This window comes from Petaurus breviceps, unplaced genomic scaffold (genome assembly GCF_028583685.1).
Source record: "Petaurus breviceps papuanus isolate PSGF00001 unplaced genomic scaffold, PetGlider_PUasm1.0 47, whole genome shotgun sequence".
Classification (NCBI taxonomy): domain Eukaryota; kingdom Metazoa; phylum Chordata; class Mammalia; order Diprotodontia; family Petauridae; genus Petaurus; species Petaurus breviceps.
Window position 1 is genome coordinate 1,828,862 of NW_027186349.1, and position 25,109 is coordinate 1,853,970.

General features: G+C 34.8%; 1 protein-coding gene across 1 annotated transcript in view; it reads left to right on the forward strand.

The window, feature by feature from the left end:
• The window catches only part of CDH12 (cadherin 12), a 1,453,320-nt gene that overhangs the window by 1,388,895 nt on the left and 39,316 nt on the right, over nucleotides 1-25,109 (forward strand). Inside the window, exon 10 of the mRNA XM_069101402.1 lies at nucleotides 16,716-16,852. Coding sequence (XP_068957503.1) covers nucleotides 16,716-16,852 — 137 coding nt within the window. The remainder of the gene's footprint in view (nucleotides 1-16,715; nucleotides 16,853-25,109) is intronic.

The following is a 25,109-nucleotide window of genomic DNA, read 5'->3' on the forward strand; positions in this document are numbered from 1 at the left end:
TTCTTTCTTTCTTTCTTTCTTTCTTTCTTTCTTTCTTTCTTTCTTTCTTTCTTTCTTTCTTTCTTTCTTTCTTTCTTTCTTTCTTTCTTTCTTTCTTCTCCTCCTTCTCCTCTCCTTCTTTTGGAGGAAATTAGGGTAAGTGACTGTTGCAGTAAGCACCCCAGTGTCCCCAGGGTGCCTGCCAACACAGCTTTTTAGATCTGCTTTGATAAAGGAAAGCAACTCAAAATGGGTTAACAAGCTTACTTTAATCAGTCAGACATATATCGTTTACCTTGTTCAGGAGAAAAGGTCAGCACCCTGAACCTCAAAGTATACAGGCATAATTATCAAGACAGAAACATCAAGTAGACAGAATTCCAAACTGTCAAACCATTACATCCATACCCAGTCAACATCTGGGTTTCCACATTCTGGGTTTTTCAAAGCCGGGGGACTCTCAACAACGGCTTCCCAGAATTCAGATCAAATCACAGAATACTTCTCAAAGTGAGTCCCAAAACAAAGCTACACATCAGGGCTTATATAGCCTTCTCCTGGCTCAGAGAATGTAACAACCTTATTGACTCACTGGCCAATCAAGAAGTATCTACTGAAAAACAAGCCTCCCACCCCAGGCTTCAGGTGCACATTAGCCTAGGGGCAGGGAATATCTTCAAAATTTACATTCTTATTACAGTGACTTGTCCAGAGTAGTGTCTGAGACCAGATTTGAACTCAGGTTCTCCTGACTCCAGGACCAGTATGTTATCTACTGTTTCACCTAGCTGCTCCAGGCAAGCATTATTTCTACTGTACAATTTCCATTTAGCAACAGGAGGCTTCTGTGCTCTATTCCTTTTGCTAGAGGGAACATTTTGTATCAATCAACCAATAATAGGCAATTCTGGACATGCTTTTATGATCCTATGTCATCTATTTAGCAGTAACTAGTGCACAATAAGAAGCAAGCAATTGTTTTCCAAAATCAGTAGAGTGAGTGGTTGCTCTGGGGAGCATGGAGCTCCTGACACAATAGTAATTTATTCTGGTCACCCCTTGGTGCCTGCCAAGGGCTCCACATAGGGTAGTCTTTATAGAAAGAGACCTCTAGAAACATGGAACTTGCAGGATCCTAAGAACCAAAGGGGAGAGACTGCTGGACAACCTACTTTTCATTATCCAAGGGTTGTAGCCTGTTTAGTGCCCAACTTGGAAAACACTGACTGTGTGTTACTATTGTTTTTTAATGGGGGCTAACAGGATATCTAGGTGTGGAATGTTGGCTTTCTGAAATGTAAAGAGTCCACTAAGTCTTTCGGCTTTCTTCTTAAATCATGAGGAACAAGTGTCTGAAACTTATTCTGAGCTATGCCTGGAAACTGTGCTTTTCCCACCTGCTGTAAAAAATGTCATCACCCTCCTATTTCTGGCTTGATGTTGGAACAAAATGAGGCACTTAAAGTCACTGGACATGTAACAAAGTAAAAGGCTTACTTTGCCCTAACACAGAAAGGGTAAGCAAGAAGGATACATTTAGCTTCTGTGGATGTGACTTTCCTTGTCTTTGTCTGGAGGCAATCAGTCAGTCATCAGGGTATAGCGACTCCCATGATCTTGGACACTCACCAAGAATAAGAGGCTCTGGCTACGTGAGATTGTGACCTGTGATGCAGAAAGCTGCATCAGGAAAGCTGGTGCCAATCAGGTTTCATAGGGGAAGGAAGATATTCAAGATCAGGGAAGCTACATCAGGAAATAGCTTGTCCTACCAAATCAACTATGTTATGGGTAAGAGGAGGATAAAAGCAAGGAAAAGATTATTTGGATGAGATGATAAGAACATAACAGAGAGAAGAAGAAACTATTATAAATGATCTTTCAATTGTAAAGAACAGAACAAAAATGAACCCTACTTCTGTTGGGAATTGAACCTCAAGATAAGTGAAGAGATACAGGTAATAAAGGAGAATTATGAGTTTAAACCATCAGCCCTAAAAGGAAAAAAAGAGCCATATCCTATCATATTATATTTATGATTGTTGAACCACTATGTATTCTCTTTAAAAAAACCACAAAGGACAGTAGAGGTGTCATTGCATTGGAGAAGAGAAAATGCCCCCAATAATTAAAAAAAGACAGCAAGAATTTACAGATTCTAGACTGGTAATTTTACTTTTATTCCTGGGAAAAACAAAAGCATATAAACTCTATTTTTAAAGGGATAGTTCTGAACATTTGTAAAAAGGATGCAATGAATCAGCATGGTTTCACCAAGAACATCATGCCTGAGTAGCATTATCTTTTTAAAATAATATTGTTAGACCTGGAGACAAAGAGAAGTGTTAAGCTGCTCTTTGGATTACTTTACACGTTGGCTAATCATGGGCCAGGGCTTAAAGTCTTGCCAGCTTAGAAGAGCTTGCCAGAGCTTGTACTCTGGTAGTACCAAGTAGAAGAACCCAAATCTCCTCCTCCCTATGATCAGAGAGGAAACTAATGCTAACACAGCTTTTCTCAGATTAAGGAAGCAGGATAAAAATTCAAAAATAGGACAACTTATTTTCTCTAAATGGCATATTCTTTTTGAATGGCAAAATATTATTTAATTGATTTGCTTTCCATCTGTTACCCATCTTTCTTTTCAGACTTCTATGAAAACATACATAAGAAAGCAAAATTAATATGCTTATTGCTGAACAATAGAGATAAAATATACGAAAGCCAGAACAACTTTGTAGGAGGTAGTGCTCTATAGAGCAAAGCATCTGAAAAAGTACACATTAAAGATAGCAGCGTGCTTACTTTCCTCACATAAAATCCTTTATGTGTCACACTACCAGATTGAGATGGGGAAGGCCATAATTGTATGCTGATGAAAACTATGTTTAATTACCTTTAAAATATATACTATGTGCTCTCAGAAGCCTTTTCAAAATGTGCAAGAAAAATGGAATTAGTGTATGGGCTGTCAGCAGAATGTGTTATTTGAATAAGATGAAATTAGGATAATGTTGCTAGATGAGAGTAATGTTCATATTTGGGGAATAAATCAAAGAAAACTTTAAGAGAAATATAGGAAATTTAGAGCCTCCTGGAGGGTGTCTGAATATGTAAATATACAGAGAAATTGCCCTACTCTACCTCACTATGCAACTGTTACACAGGGTTTAAGACTCTCAGGAGAGTGATTTTGCCCTAGTTGCTTTTTTCCAAGTCTAGTTACAAATTTACAGATGTGAAATGTAAGACCTCTAGTATTTGTGGAAGCTAATGAACCCAAAGCAGTTTTCAATGAAGAGAGAAAATACATGGTTGTATCTCAACCAGATTTTTTTGTAGAGTGCCAGGAAGAATCTTCACAGTGTTACACAGGAACACACCAGCACACACTCATGCAAATGCATAAATCCATTAAAGTTTAGTTTGTTTCATATATCTTTCTTTAATATACTACTCTGTTGTGATAGGCAGTGTGTGTGTGTCTGTGTGTCTGTGTGTGTGATGCTTGCCCTTGTTGCACACATAAGCGAGAGAGCTACCCCTCTCTGCCCCACTTTGTAATTTTATATATCTCTCCTCAAAGTATCTTGTATTTCCTTATCTTCCCTATCATCTGCCCTACAAATACATGTATGCATCCATACCCAAGAGGAACTTAAGCTTCTTCAAAGACTGTTTTACCTTTTGTCTTTCTATCCCAAATATCTTGCACATAATGAGTGCTTGACAATTGTTTGTTGAATGATTGAATAAACAACTTATTATCTGTGTCCCACTCTCTCATCTTTTGAATCCCAGAGTTCTCTGATCTATATTCTTTTTTCTCTTTTTACCCTCTAACCACCACTCTCCATATATATGATTCTCAGATCTATACATGATGCTAAAATCTGGTTGTCCCAAAGGCATCTCAAACTTAACATGTCAAAAACTGAATTCAGTAACTTCCTCCTCTCCCCAAAACCCACCATCAGAAAAATCATAACAAAACAATGATCTCTCTTTTAACCTTCCTTATTTCTGTTGAGGGCACTATCATGCTTCCAGCCAAATGAATTTACAGACTCAGTCATCCTCAACTTTCCTTCTCCCTCTAATCCATTGATAAATCTTATCTATTTAACTTTTCCAACATTTCTCACATCTGTCACTTTCTCTGTGGTCGAATGGTGATCTAGCCTGGTTCACTCTTTCTTTTCCTCTCACCTGTACAATGTCTTAGAGTTCTTGCATTTTGATTTCTCTTCTCTCTAATAATATATCTTTCACAGAGCTTCCAAAAATAATCTTCCTAATAAAATACAAATCTAACTATGTGACCTTCCCTAAATCCATACTAAAAAAAACTTCAATGGTTTCCTTTCACCTTTAGGATAGAATACAGACTCCTTTTTGGTTTTTAATGCTCTTAACTTTCTGACATCTTTCCAGACTTATTGTATATCACTGTCCTTTAACTGTCCTTTACGTACTTTACATTAGAGCCAAAATGACCTACTTGCTATTGATCATCCTCAACACTCCATTTGTCACCTCTTTGCTGTACCACAGGCTTTTTTATCATGCCTGGAATGCACTCCTTCCTCATTTCTATCTACCTCTTAGATTTCTGATGTTACTTTAGGTTTCAGCTTAGGTACTACTTTATAAGAATCTAAGGGAAGACTATTCTGATCTCCCCAATTGCTTCCTCCCCAAACTATAACATTTATGCTCATCTATTTGAACATTGTATCCTCTAAATAAAATGTAAGCTCCTTAAGGACAAGAATTGTTTATTGTTTTGACCAAAGTGGGACTTGTGGTTCATGCAAAGAAAGTCACTTAACCTGATTCATTCTTGCTAAAAGAAAAGACACTTTTTTTTGCCTTATCCAAATATAAACCTCTTTTGAAGAACCCATGAGGCAGAGTTGTCAAAATGTTTTAGCCTCAGGAAAACTATTTTACACAGTCTGATTAGCCTAATTCTCCACTTCCAACAGAGGGAATGAGGAATTTTCTTCAGGAGGGAATCCCAGTTGTGTCTAAGGATAAGGGAGGGCCATTTCATATTGTGTAAAAGATGCAAGCAGGTTTATGATAAGCTGCAAAATTGTCAGTTACATATACACATACACACATATGATCACCTTATGTACACTGTCTCATTTGATCCTCATCCCACATAACAAAGTAGACAGAACAAGTATTAATATGAATATTATTTTTTGGACTGGTCCCACAGCTGCAAATACCTGGGGCACTGAGAGTTTAATGATCTGCCTATCAGCACATAGCCTGTTAGAGGTAAATTTTAACCCAGGTCATCCTGATTCCATGACCCAGTTTCTATCTATTATCTACTAGAGGCAGCTAGATTGAACAGTAGACAGACTGCTGAGCCTGGAGTCAAGAAGACCTTAGTTTAAATATTACCCCACACATATACTAGTTGTGTATCCCTAGGCAAGTTATATAACACCTTTCTTCCAGAGTTGTTTTGAGGGTTAAATGTGATATATGTAAAGCACCGAGCAGAGTGTTTAGCACATAGTAAGAACTTAATAAACGTTTTTTACTTCCTTCCTACTATCCACAGATATCACCAACCCTAGTTAATAGATTTGGTGAAATCAGTTTGAGAAATTTGCCCATAATTACACATGATATGCAAAATATCATTATTTGCATATCTGTATAAATTAATTCATCCATCCATTCAACAAACATTCATTCATTCATCTAGCTAGCTAGCTTTCTGGAGAGGGGAGGGCAGGGCAATTTGGGTTAAGTGACTTGACCAAAGTCACATGGCTAGTAAGTGTTAAGTATCTGAGACTGAATTTGAACTCAGGTCCTCCGAATTCCAGGGCTGGTGCTCTATTCACTGTGCCACCTAGCCACCCCCTCAACAAAAATTTCTTAAATGCCTACTATGTGCCAGATAATATGCTAGACACTTGCCAAAAATGAAACAGCTTGTCTTCAAAGAGTTTACCTTCCTTTGAAGGGAAGCTATACACATGTCAATACATATATACATATACATAAACCATATATACATACACAATGCACATACATATGCACATATTATATGCATGCACATACATATACATGTGGGTATGTGTGTATACATACAGTATGTGTGTATACTCACAGTATTTTAAATAGCTTAAAACCCTAAGACTTCTGAAACACCTGGTATGTGCAAAGGTATTGGCAAAAGTGACAACTGGAGGGATCAGAAAATCCTCCTATAGGACATAGCATTTGATTCTTAAACAAGCTAAAGATTCTAAGAGGCCTGTGCATCAAAAATTCATTTCCTATTAGTGGGTCTGCCTTCCACTGGCACAGATTATAAACCTGCAATGTTTTAATTGATGCCTTCCATGAGTTTTCTCATGAAATCCCTTCTCACCTAACACCTCCCTCTTTAAAAAATTCAGCTTTTGGAAGACAACATGGTGATGAGAGTCATGAGACTTAGATAGGCTGAGTTTTGGATAAGACATATAATCCATCATAGAGATCTTATTCAAAGCCTTTCTTGAATGGTGAAACCTGGCAGAAGTTGTTTTGCTACTGTATACTTCCAAGAACCCAGGATCTCAACCTTCCCAAATGAGGCCTCAGAGGACAGTAGTAGAAAATATGTCCAGTCTAAAACAACATGCATTAATTGCATGTTTAAAGTGCTATGCTTGGTGAAGTAAAAAAAAGATATACACATACATATATATTTACATACATATACACACACCTCACCCCACCCCATATATATCTATGTATATATATATATATATACATACATATACATAGATAGATAGATATAATTGACATCTTTTCTGCTCAGTAGAAACCTTAATTCTTTTGTGTAATATAAAGTAGTTTTCCATCATCCTTTACCCTTGGAGAATGTCTCAGCATCTATAGACAGGACTGGGATTCCCTTCTGAAAGAAAACTCCTCATTCCATCTGTTGGAGGTGGAAAATTGGGCTTGTTAGGTTGTATAAAAAGTTTTCCTATGTCTAAAATATTTTGACACTTCTGCCTCATGGGTTCTGCAGAAGAGTTTCATGTTTGGATAAGGTGAAAAATATATATTTTTTTCTTTCAGCAAGGATGAATCAGGTTAAGTGATTTTGTTTTCATGAACCCCAAGTCCACTTTATTTTAGTTTTTTTTAATTCAATTTTTAATTTATTAATTTGTTTGTTTCCTTTTAGTTTACAGGATTCAATTCCACAATTCCTTGAATTTCACATTTTGTCCCCCTCCTTCCCCTCCCCCCCATGGCGTCTTATAATCGAGTATAGGATCTGTAAATACTTTCACATTATACAATGGTCAGGTTATAAGGATAGATTGTACCAGCTGGAATGAAAAATGGTAAAGAGGACATAAAATCAAATGAGAGAATGAAAAAGATCAGGTATTTTGCTTCCACCTGGATATAAATTTAGTTCTTTCTAGTTCTTTCTCTGGATGCATGTTTTTCTCTCCATCATGCGTCTTTTGGGATTGACTTATATCCCTGCATTGTTGAGAAGAGTCCAGTCTATCAAAGTTGGTCATCACAATATGTTGTGTCTGTAATTGTGTACAAATTCCTCCTGGTTCTACTCTTCTCACTCAGCATCAGTTCTTTTAAGCCTCTCCAGGTTATTCAGTCATACCATGACACTCAAGAAGTCACACCAAAATTGTGATTGCAATTATTATTAATTTGTTTGAATCTTTGATAAAAGTACCTTTGATTGTATTTCTTTGTAGATAAAATTTAGTTATTCTCCTATATATTTTAGCTAATATGACCTTAAATTCACAAGAAGGTAAAGAAGAAGATGGGTAGGTGTGTGAGTTCAACTTTTCTTCATAGAGAAAAATATAAACCTCTTTTACTAAATGAAGGAGTCCTGAATAGAACCACCATAAGGTTGACATCATCACTCATTCTTGACAGGCATAATCTAAAGAGTTAGAAGTATTTAAAGTGTAAAAACCGATAAATATATGAATCTATCACTTAGGTTTCACTTCATTTTTCTGAAAAACTGAAATATCTTTATCATAATTGTAACATGATGTATTGATTAATGGGTCAATTCAATAGATTTATGACATGTCTTGTTTTGTTATGAAGATTATTTGAAGATCAGACTCTGTAAGTGTTATGTTCATCATAACTTTGGTAATTCACTGCAATTGGCTGCAGTGACTTTATGTTAAAGACCTAGGAGTTTTAAATATTAATGTAACACCCTCATAGAGTTCCCCATAACTTCCTCTCCCTAAAATAGCTACCATTCAATCTTTTCTGGGTATATGTTTTATGTAAATTTTTAGGGAGATTTTGAAATACTTATCCAAGAATATAAGGAAGATATACAAGATATAGATTGCCCCTTTGTGTCTAGAAAACCTTAAAATTGGGGAAATTCATGGTTGATTTGGGTCCCTCTATTTCCTTGCTAGAGATTTTCTCTTTATAGCATGAGGTTCTCTGGGTTGAGCATGTACAAACTAGCTCCCTCCTCTCCTATGTTCCTGGACTCAATTCAAGACCAGATTCAAGTACCTGAGGTCATTTCAGTATGGATATAGGGATATGTAATGAGGAAGGAGGCAATTCAATATAGACTTGAAGTCCATAGGTTCCTTTTTGTTCTTCCCAATGTGTAGTCCATTCCTTTATAGCTAATACTTGGAATGTAATGAAAAAAATAGTTCATGATTTTGTAGAGACAAAAATCATTATAAAAGTACAGACAGATTTAAAGAGAAGAATCTCCCAGAGATGAGACAGTATAGATGGATAAATTTGCTTGGTTCCCAGGAGTGGAAACTGCCAGAGAAATAGCAAAATTCTGTTCAGGTATATCACTCTTTAGACCAATCAGTGAGTCATATAAGGCTACTAGTGCTCATGAATTCTTTTCCAGTTCAAAATAGAAGTATCCTTCATTATCAATTGACTGACCTCTGAAACTGGGCCACAGCTTCATCTCTAGCTTCTTTTCCTCTTCTTGAAGCTTATGCTTCTCTGCTCCCATGTTTTGATAGCTCTCATATACTTTCTTCCTCATTCCCTCCTTCCTGTTAGGGAAAACTACACTTCCTATTAGTAAACTCATCAATAAGGGGCTACTATATATATATATATATGTATATATATATTTATGAATTCTCTAGTCATCATATTAATCAGTCAAAAATTATCTAAATATTTGAAAAGCAAACTGTTGGTATTTTGAGATGGGGATAAAAAAATTAAAATATATGTAGAAAGAATATCTGACATTAAAGGGATATTGCAAAGTTGAAGGCAGCATGTTTATTTTTCCATGTTCCTTAGCTATCTGCTAAAGTTTGTATAAATCAACAAGTATCTGAGGTGTTTCTGCTGTAGGCATAATCATTTGAAAACCCTCTTAGGTCTTACCATCATTTTCCTGTTTGTAACATGGCAAATATAACATTACCTGTTGCTACCAAGAGCCAAGAATGATGTATTATTCAACGATATTACTCTTACCTGGACTATATAAGATGTTCTGTATTGCAATGAAAACCATTAATCAGCTATTTTTATTGCTTAAAAGAGAGATAATTTACAGAGAGCACAATTCTGAAAAAAAGCAAATATATTTACTGAAAATGTGCTGCTTTTAATGAGAGCTGAGAATTAGTTCTATTTTAAAGAAATTAATGCATGCAATTACAACACTAATATGACTTTTATATGATGTTTTACTTAATGTTATCTCATTTTAGCCTTGTAACATTCCCATGACATAACCCCAATGATGTTGCTAAGCAAAGTGAAATCTTACTAATTAATTTTGTAATTATTCTCCAAGAGAATAAGGTGAAATTATTGCTATTTTTCACAGGGACAGATAAGTAAACAAATGAAAAAAATGAACATGATTCTAGAGCAGAAGGGTATCTTAAGGAAAACAACATCAACAACAATGATTCAGCCTCTTAGAGCCATCCATTGTGGTTACACTACACTCAACTGTGAAGAGAGGCCAACATGAGATGCTGCTTTAATTTAAATGTTCAAATCATTTTATAGTACAGCCAGACTGCACTGACACCTACTGGCTGCCCCTATTGCCTGAGAGAAATTCTTTCCTCTCTATGATGTCTTGGAATTTCTTTTAACTATCATTCAAGTGTTATCTTCTAAATTATGATCCTTGGATAGTACTGCCTTTTCTTCCTTTTATCCTTAAATGACTTTTCATATATGTATATATTTGTCTTCCCAAAATGAATGTAAGATCACTGAGGGCAGGGACTATTTTGCTTTTGTCTTTTTATCCTAGATATCTTGAAGAGTGCCTAGAAAATAAATAAATATATTAAAAATTCTCATTGAATGATTATTTGATTCATTAAAGCAAGGTCCCTATTTGACAGTTCTTAATATATGTGAAACTCCTAAAGCTATATCAATTAAAACATACTTTGTAGTTGACATTTTTTAAACTTTTAGGCTGACTTTCCCAAGAGTTATTCTAAAGTAATGAGATTTAAAAAATATTTAGACAACAAATTATGGAACCTTATATCACAATTATAGTTGTTTCTGTTTATTTCTTAACATTTTCAAAAAAATTTTGAGTTCCAAATTCTCACCCTCTCTTTAGTCCCTCCTGCTCATCTATGTGTAGACATACAAAACATATTTCCATATTAGATATGTTGAAAAAAAGCAATAAAAATAAAGGAAGTGAAAAAAGTATCCTTCAATTTGCTCATAGAATCTATTCTCTCTCTGGAGTTGGAGAGCATTTTTCAAGTCCTTTGTAACTGTCATGTATCAATCAGATCATAGTTTTAATGTTGCTGTTACTGTTCACATTTATTTTTTAAGTTTTGTCATTCAGTTTGCATCAGTTTATATAAGTATTCTTAGGTTTTTCTGAAAACATACCCTTTGTAATTTCTTATAGAATAATAGTTTTATAATTATATCACTATCATATACCAAACCTGTTCAGCTATTCCTCAATTGTTGGGCATCTCCTCAATTTCAAATTGTTTCCCACCACAAAAAGAGCTTCCATAAATACTTTTTCAACAAATGGATCCTTTTTCCTTTTATTTAATCTCTCTGGAGGCAGACATAGTAGTGATAGGTTTTTTTTTTTTTTTGCCTTTTTTTTTTGAGGGCTATTGGGTTTAAGTAACTTGCCCAAGGTTACATGGCTAGTTTTTTCATGTTAAGTGTCTGAGGCCGGATCCGAACTCAGGTCTTCGTGACTCTGGGGCCAGCGCTTTACTCACTGCACCACCTAACCACCTCCTTAGTAGTGATCTTGCCAGGTTAAAGGATATGTAACAGTTTCATAACCTTTTGGTTATAGTTCCAAATTGTTCTCCAGAATGGTTGAACTAGTTCAGAACTCTACCAAAAGTGCATTGGTATATCTGTTTTTTCACGTCTCCTCCAGAATTTGTCATTTTTCTTTTTGGTCACATTAGCCAATCTGATAGGTATTAGGTGGTACGTAAAAGTTGTTTTAATCTCCTTTTCTCCAAATCATAAATTATTTAGAGCATTTTTTCGTATGACTCTATAATTTTGATTTCTTCTGCTAAAAACTGCTTGTTCATATCCTTTGACCATTTATCAATTAGGTAAGTACTCTTTTTTTAATATATAAATTTGGCTCAGTTCCCTATAAATGTGATAAATGAAGCCTTTATCAGCAAAACTTATTGCAAAATTTCCCTCAGTTTTCTGCTTTCATTTAATAGGCTTTGTTGGTTTTGTTTGTGCAGAACTTTTTTTTTTCATTTCATGTAATTAAAAATATCTCTTTTATCTAATGTGAACTTCTCTGTTTTTCTTTTTGATCATAAAGTCTTCCCTGATCCATAGATCTGATGGGCATTTTTTCTATGTTCCACTAATTTGCTTATATTATTAGCTTTTATGTGTAATCATGTACCCATTTTGATCTTATCTTTGTATAAAGTATGAGATCTTGATCTTTGGTAAGTTTCTGGCAGACTGCTTTCCAGTTTTCCTTGCAGTTTTTGTCAAATAGTGAGTTACTGCTTCCAAAATTTGGATCCAAACATACTAGTCTTATTAAACACTAGATTACTATGGTAATTTGCTTTTGTATATTATGTCCCTAATTTATTACACTAATCAACCACTGCATTTCATATCAAAAGAAGCCAGATTGTTTTACTTTTAATTTATGGAATAAGACAAACATTTCCATAACATGGTACAATAAAAATATTGCATATGAAATTGTAAATCTACTATATACAACTTACTATTCCATTCAAATATACAACAAATTATCATGTGAATTTCTTTTTTTTTCTTCTCTCCACTTCCCCCCCACTCCCACCCTAGAGATGGTTACCACTAGACACAAATAGGTGTGTGTGTGTGTGTGTGTGTGTGCATGTAAAATTATTCTATACATCTATTTATCAGTTATCTCTCTGGATATAGATAACTTTCTTCATATGTCTTTTATGGTTAATTTGGGTATGTATAATAGTTAAAATAATGTATTTGCTCAAAATCATTCTTAAAATAATGTTGCTGGTATACAGTGTTCTTTTGGTTCTGCTTAATTTGTTCTTCATTATTTCATGTAAGTCTTTCCATGTTTTTTTCTAAAATCATTGAGTTCATTATTCTTTATAGCAAATTAGTATTCCATCACAATCATATACCACAGCCATTCCCCAATTGATAGGCATCCCCACAGTTTCCAATTCTTTGCCATCACAATGAGAGCTGCTAAAAATTTTTAGATTTTTTTAGGTTCCTTTTTATGTACTTTTCCTTTTTCCCTAATTGTCTTTTGGAATAGACCAAGTACTGCTATTGTTGGATGAAAGGGTATAGGCAGTTTAATAACTCTTTGGGCATAATTCCAGGTTGCTCACCAAAATGGTTGGATCAGTTCACAATTTCACCAACAATGATTGTTTTGATGATTACTGCTTTATAAAATAATTTGATATCTGGTACTGCTACGCTATCTGGCTATCTTCCTTCACTTTTTTTCCCCTACTGATTCCCTTGATATTCTTCCAGATGAATTCTATTTTATTATTTTCCTAGTTCTATAAAATAATTCCTTGGTAGCTTGATAGGGCACTGAATAAGTAAATTAATTTTGATCAAATTGTCATTTTTAGTTTTCTTGGTTTAGTCTATCTTTGAGCAATTCATATTTCTCCAGTTACTTAGATCTGTCTATATTTGTATGAAAAGCATTTTGTAATCATGTTCATAAAGTTCCTTGTGTCTTGGCAGGTTTTATATTGTCTACATTCATTTTAAATGGAATTTCTCTTTCTATCTCTTTCTGCTGATTTTTGTTGGTAGCTTATAGAAACGTTAATAATTTATACAGGTGCAACATTGTTACAGATGTGAAATTGTTCTAACTAGCTTTATTTTTTTTAGTTGATTCAGGTTCTCTAAGTATATCATCATAACATCTGCCTAGCTTGATAATTTTATTACCTTATTGCCTATTCTTCTTTAAATTCACTTTTCTTGTCTTATTGCTATAGCTATCTTTTATAAAATAGTATTTAAAATAGTATTTAATAATAATGGAGATAACAGACCTCCTTGTTTAACCTCTGATCTTGTTGTAAGCCTTCTAGTTTATTGCTTTTAGTTAGATACAACTCATCCTTTTTAAAAAAAAAAGCTCCATGTATGGGGGCAGCTCGGGGGCACAGTAAATAAAGCACTGACCTTGAAATCAGGAGGATCTGAGTTCAAATTCAGCTTCAGAACTTGACACTTAAATAGCTGTGTGACCTTGGGCAAGCCGCTTAACCCCTACCTTTGCCTTCCCTCTTCCAAAAAGAAATACGAAAAAAAGAGCTCCATTTATTCCCATATTTTAAGTGCTTTTAATAGGAATGGGATTTTTGTTTTGTCAAAAACCTTTTTTTTTACCTCTGTTACATCAATAATAGTATATTTTCACTTTTTGTTCTTAATGTGGTGAATTTTGCTTATGATTCCTTATGGCATTCTCTCTAGAATTTTGGGATAAAATCATAGCATATTAGAATTGAAAGGGATATCCTCTCTGTACATATAAGATAATTGAATGTTAAAGAGATGGAGTGATTTGTACTATTAGGCCTAAAGCATAAAAGTGGAAGAGTTGAAGTTAGCAATTAAGTCTAGGTATGGGATACTCACCCTACCATATTGTTTCTCTCTTCTTAAACAAAATAAAACAAACAAAAACCCAGAACTCATGCAAAAAGTGAAATCTCAGCTGAGTTTTAAAAGGAAAGCAAGAATTCCTAGATGTATGGTGAGGAAGGAGTACATTCTAGGCATGGGGAGGTGGGCACAGAACCCATGTAAAGGCAAAGAGATGGAAGATTGTGTCATGTGTGAGGAATAGCAAGAAGGTTCATTTGACTGATGTGTAATGAGACAGAAAGCTAAAATGGGGCCATGCTAAGAAAAGTTTTAAATGCTAAACAGAGAATTTCAATTATAAAACTATGATCTATAAGAGCTCATAAAATATAATACGAGGATCTATGTAGACATAAACTTTTGGTAAATTTCTAGTTAACTCCACATGGAATAGAGTTGGTAGGATATCCCAATGAATTGTAAATCCTTACAGGTCCTGATGAGCTTCAGAGACTTTGGATATAGGTCTAGTAAATGATTATATATCTGTCAGTCAAGGACTACCCTAGCTACATTCAGATAAACTTGTCACTAAATTGGTCACAGTATTTTTTGTTTTGTTTATTTTAGTTTTGTTTTGCTGTACTAACTCATAAAGATTATCAACTATGGATCCATAGCTGATATTTATCAACTCTGTATCCATGGTTGATATTTATCAAATATGGAACTAATGGTCTGTATCTGTGAAACAAATATTTGTATCAATAAATTCATGAATCCTTGGAAGATGGAAAAATTCTACACATTCATGAACATAAAATGAGAAGACTTCATTTAAAAAGTCATATTAGACATAACCTTGTTAAATCAAATGGAAGTATAGAAATTCCTGCTTAGGTTAGGAGAGTATGAGTCTATGTTAATTCGTGCTGGATGTTTAGCATGCATTTCTATAGAAGGAAATCTCCTTCCCACTCCTACAAATAAGAAGAGAAATTTTGTGTGGGAACTATGACTCTGCTGCCTAAAAGGAATATGGCTAAAATATTGTGTAATCAACCAGGCCTGGCAATCCTCTCAATGTTTTTCTCCCAGACATGAACTTCTTTCCTACTTTTACAAGTCCAGAAAATCCCTCTTGCCAAGAAAACCCAAGCCTCTGACAACTGGGGAGCAGTCTTCCCCTTTCAGGTAGTGATATGCTTAGTTGAAAATAAATGTGAAGGAACAGTATGGGAGAAAAATCCTTTCTCCATCAAGCATGGGTGTGGACAAAGTGGGGAAATGATTATCTCTGCATTATCAAGGACTCTTAAGATTTTTTTAACATCCTTCAAACTAGAAAAAAAAAACTCAAAGTAAACATCTCAGTCAGATTATCAGTTCTCTTTTCTCCCACCTTTTTATAAAATGGGGATAGAAATGTCTCAACAAGTCTCCATTACTCTAAAGTCACATGATATATCAGTAACAGATAAAATTCTCTTTGTGCAGGAAAGAGCACTGGATTTAGTCAGGAGATCTGTGTTCAAATCCAAATCTACCTCTGTGACCTTGGACAAGTCCATTAACCTTTTTGGGCCTTAGCATAAGAGAAGACTGGATTTTATGGCTGACCTTTAAAGTACCAGTTCTAAATCTATAATCCTATAGGATTTAGAAATCATTTCCTATTAAAATATTTATGAAGTTCAGTCCCCTAATTCATCATTCCAAATGCCCAACTATTTAAGCTTTATCATTGAAATATAGAAAACAGAAGTGATCTAGTTCAACCCTATAATTTTATAGGTAATGAAACTGAGATGCGGAGAGTTTAAGTATTTTTTTCCCCTAAAGTCACATAGGTAGTGAAGAGCAGAACCAGGAATCTGAAAGAGATTTGCTGAATATAAATCTGCTTTACATTTCATTATACAACACACATCTTCCAATTTCCTTTGTTTCACTTAAACATTATTTTTTGTCAAAATATTACACCACGATGCCCAAAGTTGTTATACACGGTGATATAAAAATTGAATGAGATTAATGAGAATAACAAAAAACTTCATCCAAGGGGAATTTCTTAAGATTACACAAATTTCGGGGGGGAAATTCTGCTTTAATTTTTCAAATGTGAGTGCATTTTCTGGTACAAAAATAGGTAACCTTCACCTTTTGTTCTTATGTATATTTTTCTCTATTTTTTTCATAGTATGGAAAAACATTTTCCTCCCACCTCAGTCACCTTATCACTTTAAAGAGTCTTTCATGACTTGTAAAAGTTGTGATCTGCATTCTGGTAAGGAAAGTCATGGTCAGCCTGGGACTCTGTAGCCTCTGCTGAGCTTTCATGGTGTCAAGGTCCTAAAATAATATGAACAGCAGGAGTACTAAATCTTTCATTACTTCCCATTTCCCCTTGAGCATACTGACTTTGCAATAAAGAAACTGTCATTTACACTCTTCTTTATTGCAAAGCAGGTAATGACTGCAAGGAGAAAAATAAGGAACCATGTCAAGCCAACCTGACTGCCAGTATGATAAATGGGTAATCATCTTATATTTGCATCTCTCTCTTTTTTCATATGTAGGTACTTCATAGATTGGAAGAGTGATGGGGACAGCTACTTTACAATAGATGGAACTGAAGGAACCATTGCTACTAATGAATTATTGGACAGAGAAAGCACCCCACAGTATAATTTCTCTATAATTGCAAGTAAAATTAGTAAGTATTGTATGGATGGAACCAATATTATATAGCAAGTGGTAATTTGAATTCAGCATCCTTAAATTGGCATATTTTAAGCTGCTTTACCCTTTCTGAAGTGATATTTTAGTGTTTCATTGTGCATAGATACCCCTTTTTATGTAGCATGAATTTGGAGTAGCAATGATAGCTGCTCAGGGGCATGCTTCTATCGTATAACAAATCTAGATGGCACCACAGGAGGGGATCTTTCACTATCAGACTTTGTCTTGAAGAGGCAAGAGATCCCAGGATCCCTGAATCCATCACAGTGTTCTGTCTCTAGACCAGGGGACCTACAGAAAGTTTGAAGTGGAGTTTCCATATCTAGCCTGGGCCAGCTCCTCATCTAAGAGATTACTTAGAAGAAGGACATTAATTTTCAATCTCTCTCACAGTGCTTGTGGCTCTTAATTTTTGCAAAAGCATTTTGAGGAAATACAAATGAGCCTAGACTTAGCCCCTCCAAGAAGTCTTCTGAGATTTTCAGATCTCCAAGCCTTTCCTACTTTCCTAGTGACCCTAGATTCTGAGAGTTAGCTTAACCCACAAGCAGAATGCTCTGTGATTGCTATTAACATAGGACAGCCCTTATCAGAACCCATAACCAAAGCTGGTTGAAGGGGTCACTTGCAATACAGAAATGATCCAAGTGATCCTTTAACCACTCTGATTATTACACTGACAGTTGAGTTTCCTATGGGTAAACTATGACTGATTCTGAATATGGATGCTTGATTATATGCTGGGATTGAGGAATTCCCTGACAAAGATTTCCTGACATATTTAATTAGATTCTCTCTTTGCTTAATTATGTGATGAAATGATGTAAGATTAATGCATTAGGTCTGATTTTCTCTTTTGTGTATAGGATAGAAGCAACTAGGTTGCCTTCCTTAAATAGTAAGCTGTATTTCATTAATTCATCTAAGATAACCAGGAAAGGAGGGTAGATAAAAAAGAGGCACTTACCTTTCCCCATGACCAGAACTGGAGAAGAAATAGTGGTGAGATGCTCAAAGGAAACTTGCTCAATTTCAGCCAATTGATGACCAGTAAGGTCATCATCACTTTTTAACCTGGTTTATCACATCTGTATTTTTCTTAAAGCACAAAAGTTAACATGGCATATACATTTATATATGGATAAGAAATCTGTATATATATATGTGCATATAAACACACATGGTATGTATATGCATGTACACACATACATCTGTATTTGCATGTGTGTATACATATATGTATACACAGTACATATATGTAAAGTGGGGTGTTGTTAAAATATCATTTGCTTATTTTAATGCTATAGCTAGGTAACAAACATACTATGAATCTGGAAAAGCCTCTTATCATGAATGAATAGGGTTTAAAAGTAAATGTTATTTATACTATAATAACTGTAAATTTCATTGATGAAACTAGCCAGTAGAGCAGGGAGCTATCATATTAATGAATAAATGTGAAATGAAGTAGTCTGGCCTTAGCACAACAAGAAAAAAGAACATAATTGGGCCTAAGAACATGTTACGGTTTTAACTAGCACATATTATGGTCTTGACCCCTCTATAAAACCTTTCAGGAGGAATAAAAATGGTAATATTGACTATACTACTTCAAATTAATTAAAAAAGCAGTCATTAATCAGTGTTTCTGCCATTAGATAGCAAAATAGTTTTATCGGGCTAATGATAATTCCATGTTTAACTACTGCCTTTCTACTTGTGAACTGCTTTTGTTTTTATAACACTAACCTTCAGATAGATATTTGGGACATCAAAAGTAAAATCATTATTCACTTTTCCTGTGTTATTTAGTAAACAAAATATTTTAACTTTTCATGCAATCACAAGAAATATTTTTGTTTTTAAAATAAAAAAACCTTATTTTTCCTTAGCCTTATTTTTAATTTTTTTTAAATTTTTTAAATTTTGTGCCTTTTTGTAGGTCAATTGGGGTTGAGTGACTTGCCCAAAGTCACACGGCTAGTAAGTGCATCAAGTGTCTGAGGTCGTATTTGAACTCGGGTGCCTCTGACTCCAGGGCTGAGGCTCTATTCATTGCGCCACCTAGCCGCCCCCTTAGCCTCATTTTTTAGTGCTGTTATATTATTGTAGCTTATTTTTAGCTGTTGCTCGTGGTTGTGTTTGCCATGTAAATAATCCTGGATTAATGTTTTCATTTTAAAGATGTGAAAAATGAATGGACAGCCTTTGTTGACATCTGGTTCATCCTGTGTATTTAGAAAACAAAAGCCTTAATATGAATACTATGCAAGGATCAATGGAAGGAATTGGGGAAGGGAAAGAAAGGTTTCAGGATGGGGATGGGAGAATTGATATCTCTCTTCAAATATGTGAAAGCCTATTGTGTAGAAGAGTTATTGGATTCATTTTACTTGGTAGCAGAGGGTAAGTATATTAGAAAGTTACAGAGATGCATTTCTGTTAAATGTAAATAAAAGCTTAAAAGTCAGAACTGTCTAACAGAGGAATAGGTTGGTTTTGATAGGTAGTAAAGAGTCCCCCAATTCTGGAGGTATTCAGTGGAAGCTGAATGACTATTACCAATGGTTGTAGAAAGTATTGGCAATGAGTATGTTGGACTAAATTACCTCTGGGGTCCCTGTATGCTGCGACTGCTTATGAATCTATGGACCATTCTGTTTATACTCTTTGAGATGTCAGATTTCTTACTGAGGAATTCATGTTGCTCATCCCAAAATGAACATTTTTTTATAAAAGGCAGGAACTCCATTCTTGCAAATGAAGTAATGGCATTTGCAGACTGCTCAAAGCCTTCAGGACTAAAAACATAAGTTTTAAGAATAATTTGGATTTTAAAAATCAATGGCATTAGCATCATGTGTGAGGGTGGTATTTTTACCCTCACTTGAGCAAGTGGATGTTGGAAGACCACTTCCATCCATATTTTATAAAAAAAGTCTTGGTCATGAATGGGTTAGACCCCCAGACTTCTGAGAACTCCTGAGAGTTTGTGACTACTTATCATACCTTATTAGGTGTACATGTCAATTTTAGAGAATTGGATGATTTTCTTCAGGATAAGGCCTAGATGGTTTTGGATTCCAACACCTGAATGTAAATATTAGCTCTACCCAACTTACTACTTTTATGAACTTGGGCAAGTCACTTAACAACTGGACCTCAGTTGTATCATTTGTAAAATGAGGCATTTATATTAGAAAACTTTTGGGTCTTGCAAATAAAATACTCTGGTCATATGATTCTAAACACTCAGGTTCCAAATCAATTTTAGGTTTAGAAGTTATTGCTTCAGAAAGGCAAATACTTTCTTGAATTTTTAATAGTAGAAAGAAAAGGATTAGCATTCTTAAAGGAATCTGGTAAATTTGTTTATTATTGAAACTATGTCTATGCTAGCAAATTGAATTGGAGTTTATATTTGACTATCCATATATTCCATATATAATGAACACTTTTCTCTTAAAATAATTGAATAATTCAGAGGAAAATATTGCTTGGATTAACTTAGCAGAGTAATTGCCTCTATTCATTTCACTTTGTATGTTGAATTCTTCAAAGTTCTCTTGTAAATTACTTTGGAGTTTCAAAACTATAGTCATTCCAGCACAAGAAGTACTTTTAAAGCACCTCCTTTATACAATGAACTATGATAGTTATTACAAGGAGATAGAACAATCGTTTAATTTTTTTTAATTAACAAAAATCTTTTCTCTTGCTATATCACCTTCCTTCAGTTGAGAAGGAAGAAAAGCAAACCCTTGTAATAAATGTGCAGAGTCAAACAAAATTAATTCCCAGATTGAACCTATATGTGTTTGTATATTATATATTACTTGTATCATTTACCATATCATATGTTACATACACATATCATATCAGGATCAATCTGTATCCTAGGCCTATTATTTCATCATCCCTTCTTTAGGAGGTAGGTAGCATGTTTTATCATGCTAGGTGGTATAGTGGATAGAGTGCTGGGCCTGGAGTCAGGAAAACATGAATTCAAATCTGGTCTGAGATATTTATTAACTATGTGAACTTGGGTAAGTCACTTAACCTTAATTTGCCTCAGTTTCCTCATCTATGAAATGGGAATAACCCTACCTACCTCCCAAGGTTGTTTTGAGGATCCAAGGAGAATAATTCGGAATACTGGGAACATAGTGAGCACTATATAAATGTTTGCTATTATTATTATCCCCAGTCTTTTGGAATCATGATTGGTCATTGTGTTGACCTAAGTTCTCAAGTTATTTAAACTTTGTATTTATAGTGGCATTGTTGTAAACATTGTTCTCCATCATATTTGCTTCAGTCTGCATCAATTCAGATGCCCAATTTTCTTTGAAATCATCATACCTTTCATTATTTCTTATGGAACAGTAATATTCTGTTACATTCATATACTATAATTGTTTATTTTTCCACTTACTAGGCACCCCCTTAGTTTCAGGTTATTTGCTGCCACGAAAGAGGTTTGACACACACATACATACATACATGCATATATACATACATGTGTGTCTTTTTCCTTTTTAAAGAAATAGAAAGAAGCTTACAACTGAGCAAGGATAATGCAGCTTACATAACCAAATGGTAAGTTCTGAAATGTATACTAAACAGGATCTGATAACTAATACTTCAATAGTCCAAACAATGCTGGGTTTCATTCCCTTGAAGCTTAAGCACATATAAAAATTTAGGCAGCATAGTGCACTGAATACATTACTAATTTGGGGATTAGGAAGATATTAGTTATAATCCTGATGTTAATAATTCCTTTCTGTTCTCTTAACTTAGCCGAGTCTCATTTTCTTCATCTATAAAATGGGGATAGTATCACATACCTCTCAGGCTTATTGTGAGGATTATATGAAAAAAAAATTCAGGGCACTGCATATCAGTACTATGATGACAGAAACTGAGTTGATATAGCCCCTACAAAAGAGAGGATAGGCATACACATTGGTGATGTAAACCAAGAAGAGAGTGGGATTGGACCTGTTTTCTCATTGATGTAGAAAACTCTCAGATGAAGAAGCACCTTTTTTAATGTAAGTTAGTACCTTCTCTGTAACTTCTTGTCTTAGAGAATTGCCTAGAGCATTGAGAGGCTGCAACTTACTCAGAGTCACACAACAAGGATGTGTCAGAGATGGGATCTGGATTAAGTTCTCTCTCCAAGGTTATCTCTCTGTTCCCTGTGCACATTGCCTTTTTGATGAATAAACTATATTACCTTTTAATTCATGCTATTGGAAACGATAGCCACGGATTTTGTTGAGTAATGAATCTTTTTTTTAATAGTTTCTGTGGGTAAGAGAACTATGCTCGCTGACATAAGTTCATGTTTATTTTTAATAGCTAAATTATAGGGCTTGAAATCATTTTCCCACACCATTGCTTTTATTTAGAGCCAATACATAAAGAAAAAATTGCAATTATAACCCAGAGAAGTGCTTTCATTGGGAAAAATTCAGATTGTTGACTGACATATTATTGTTTGGATTATCTTCTTCCTTTATGTTGTATTTGTAGTCATAGCCATTGTCATTGACCTGCTAGTAGCTTCTAATCTCAACTTCTATATTTATATTTTTGTTTTAAGTGAATTTATAGATTGATCTGTATTGATAAAAAATAACCAGAGAAGCTTGAAACTTGTAAAGCTAAATTGTCATGGAAAATGCAACAAGGCAATTTTACTTACCAAAGCAACCATACGGATGAGAATCACTATGTATTGAAAAAGTTTTTTTTAAGTCATTGAATTTTTAAAAATCTGCATCACTGATGATCCATGAAATAAATATTAGTAATTCTTCCCTGTATCCTGCCTGTATCATTTAAATTTTATGAATAGAATACTGATTTATTTATTTATTTGATAGGAGGCTGTATTATTCTTTTTTTTTTTTTAAGCAATCGGGGTAATTAACTTGTTCAAGGTTACTTGGCCAGTTATTTCTGGGTGTGGTGCTAAGTATCTGAGCCCAGATCCAATCCCCAGGTCATCCCAACATTGGGGCCTGTGCTTTTACTCGCTGAGCCCCCTGGCCACCCCTAAGCAATTGGGGTTAAGTAACTTGCTCAAGGTTACACGGCCAGGTGTTTCTGGGTGGGTGCTAAGTGTCAGAGCCTGGGATTCGATCCCCAGGTCATCCTGACACTGGAGCCGGTGCTCTTACTCGCTGTGCTACCTGGCCGCCCCTGTATTAGTCTTTTTCTAAGTTAATATGTACCCCAGTATCATGACCAGACATGGGCAAACATTTGAACTGCTCCCCAGAGTATCCATTTGGATAGTATACATAAACGGCTTTGCAAACCTTAAAACATTATGTAAATATTTTACTGTCATCACATAATCATGAATTTTATTATATTTCATGATTCTTAAAACATGAAATCAATATACAAAAATTAGATTAAGCCATTCTCTAGACACTTTGATGAATATGTGATTTAATTTGTGTGACCATGGTCTTTTCAGTGGTATGGATATCAGCCCTTTTTGTTTCTTATGCTATGAAATTTTCAGATATGACTTCCCATAAATACTTCATAGAGGATCTTCATCCTGTGTTGGATACCTTCTTCTGGTTCTTTTAATATCTCCAACATAGTGTAAAACTCAAGTTTTCCTTGTTTTATTTCTCATTTTTGATACATGACTACTCCATGTTCTTGATGATTTATTTTGTAGAATCAATGAATCCAAGAGTCTTAGACTTAAGAGATACCATAGAAATCATTTAATCCAACTGTAACATGAACAAGAAATCTTTTAACACTATTCCCAATATGTGATCATCCAACCATTACATAAAGATTTCCAGTGGATTGAATATAATTGTACTACTCACCACTCTAGTGCTTTAGTTCCCCTATGCATTTTTATTTACACTAACTAGGGAGTAAAAGTAATCATATCCTTGAGGTCTTAAATATATTTGATCAGAAATATAGCATTTATTAAGCAACTACTACATGCCACACATTGTGCTAAGTACTAAGGATATGGTAAAAATGCCAAAATAGTTTCTTGTCTTTACTATTTACTTAGCATTCAGCAATATAATTACAGATACGTATATATTAATCAAGTATATAAATAATAAAATATTTCACAATCCTCAAACCTAGGTCATATTTTCCTACCAATGCAATCAGTATCTGTGGGGGAGGGTGGGCACACAGTTATAAGAATGTGGCAGCAAAGCACATGAATGAAGGAAATATTGAGTTAGCCAGATTTGTAGGGTAACTCAATTCTGTACTGCAGACCATGATGTCATTAATCTAATAAGGGGCATTTGCATCACATGAAGTTGCTTCTTTGTTGCTCCTTGTCATGCTTACAAATCCTCTTTTCTTTCATACTTAAGCAGATATAATATTCTTTCAAATTATAGTCATCTTTTAAATGGTGTTGCAGATGTTACCTCTTATTTGGAAAAGCAGTTTCCTTTAGGCTAGTGTGAACTGCAAAACCAAGGCCAGATATGTTACCTGTTTGTTTACAAGATGCCGTATTGTCTACTTAGAACAGTGTTCATAGGAAATGGCTCAGATTGACCTTTGGCTAAAGTAAACCAGCCAAGTCAGAGCTTTACTCACCAGTATTCTGTGGTTTTGATTTAAATCTCAACATCAGCAAAGCATTCCCAAAACCTGCCTTTCTGGTTTCTGCTTTTCCATATCAAGCTAGTTTGGGTAGGAGAGGACAATGGCTACATATGAGAAGCTTTATGTCTCAAATTCTAGGTAGTACTGAAAGCCAACAGCTGGAATGAAAGTTGTTTGTTTTATTGAGTCAATATGAAACTCCCCATCAATCCCCCTCCCCCCCACTTTGAGCACAAGCAAGGTGGGATTTTTGTTGTTTTTTCTTTTTGTTTTGGAGTTCAGTTTCCTAGGATCAGGCTAAATTGCAAACATCTGAAGGATTAATTTCCTTTCAATGTGATAATTCACAGCTGTGATGAGTCAAGTAGGTTGACTCTGAGCTAATCAGGGTCTGAGTCTTTGTTATATATTCTGGGAGCCTGGCATGTTGCTTTGGGGGAATTCGCTCATGAGAAGGATCTTTTGATTTCCTGGTTAAGACTCTGAATAGTCATATGTTCAGAGCCCCCTGACTACTCAGATGTCCATCCAGTGATATATTCATATGTGTGTGTGTGTGTGTGTACATATAAAATGTATAGCAATATTGCTATACTCAC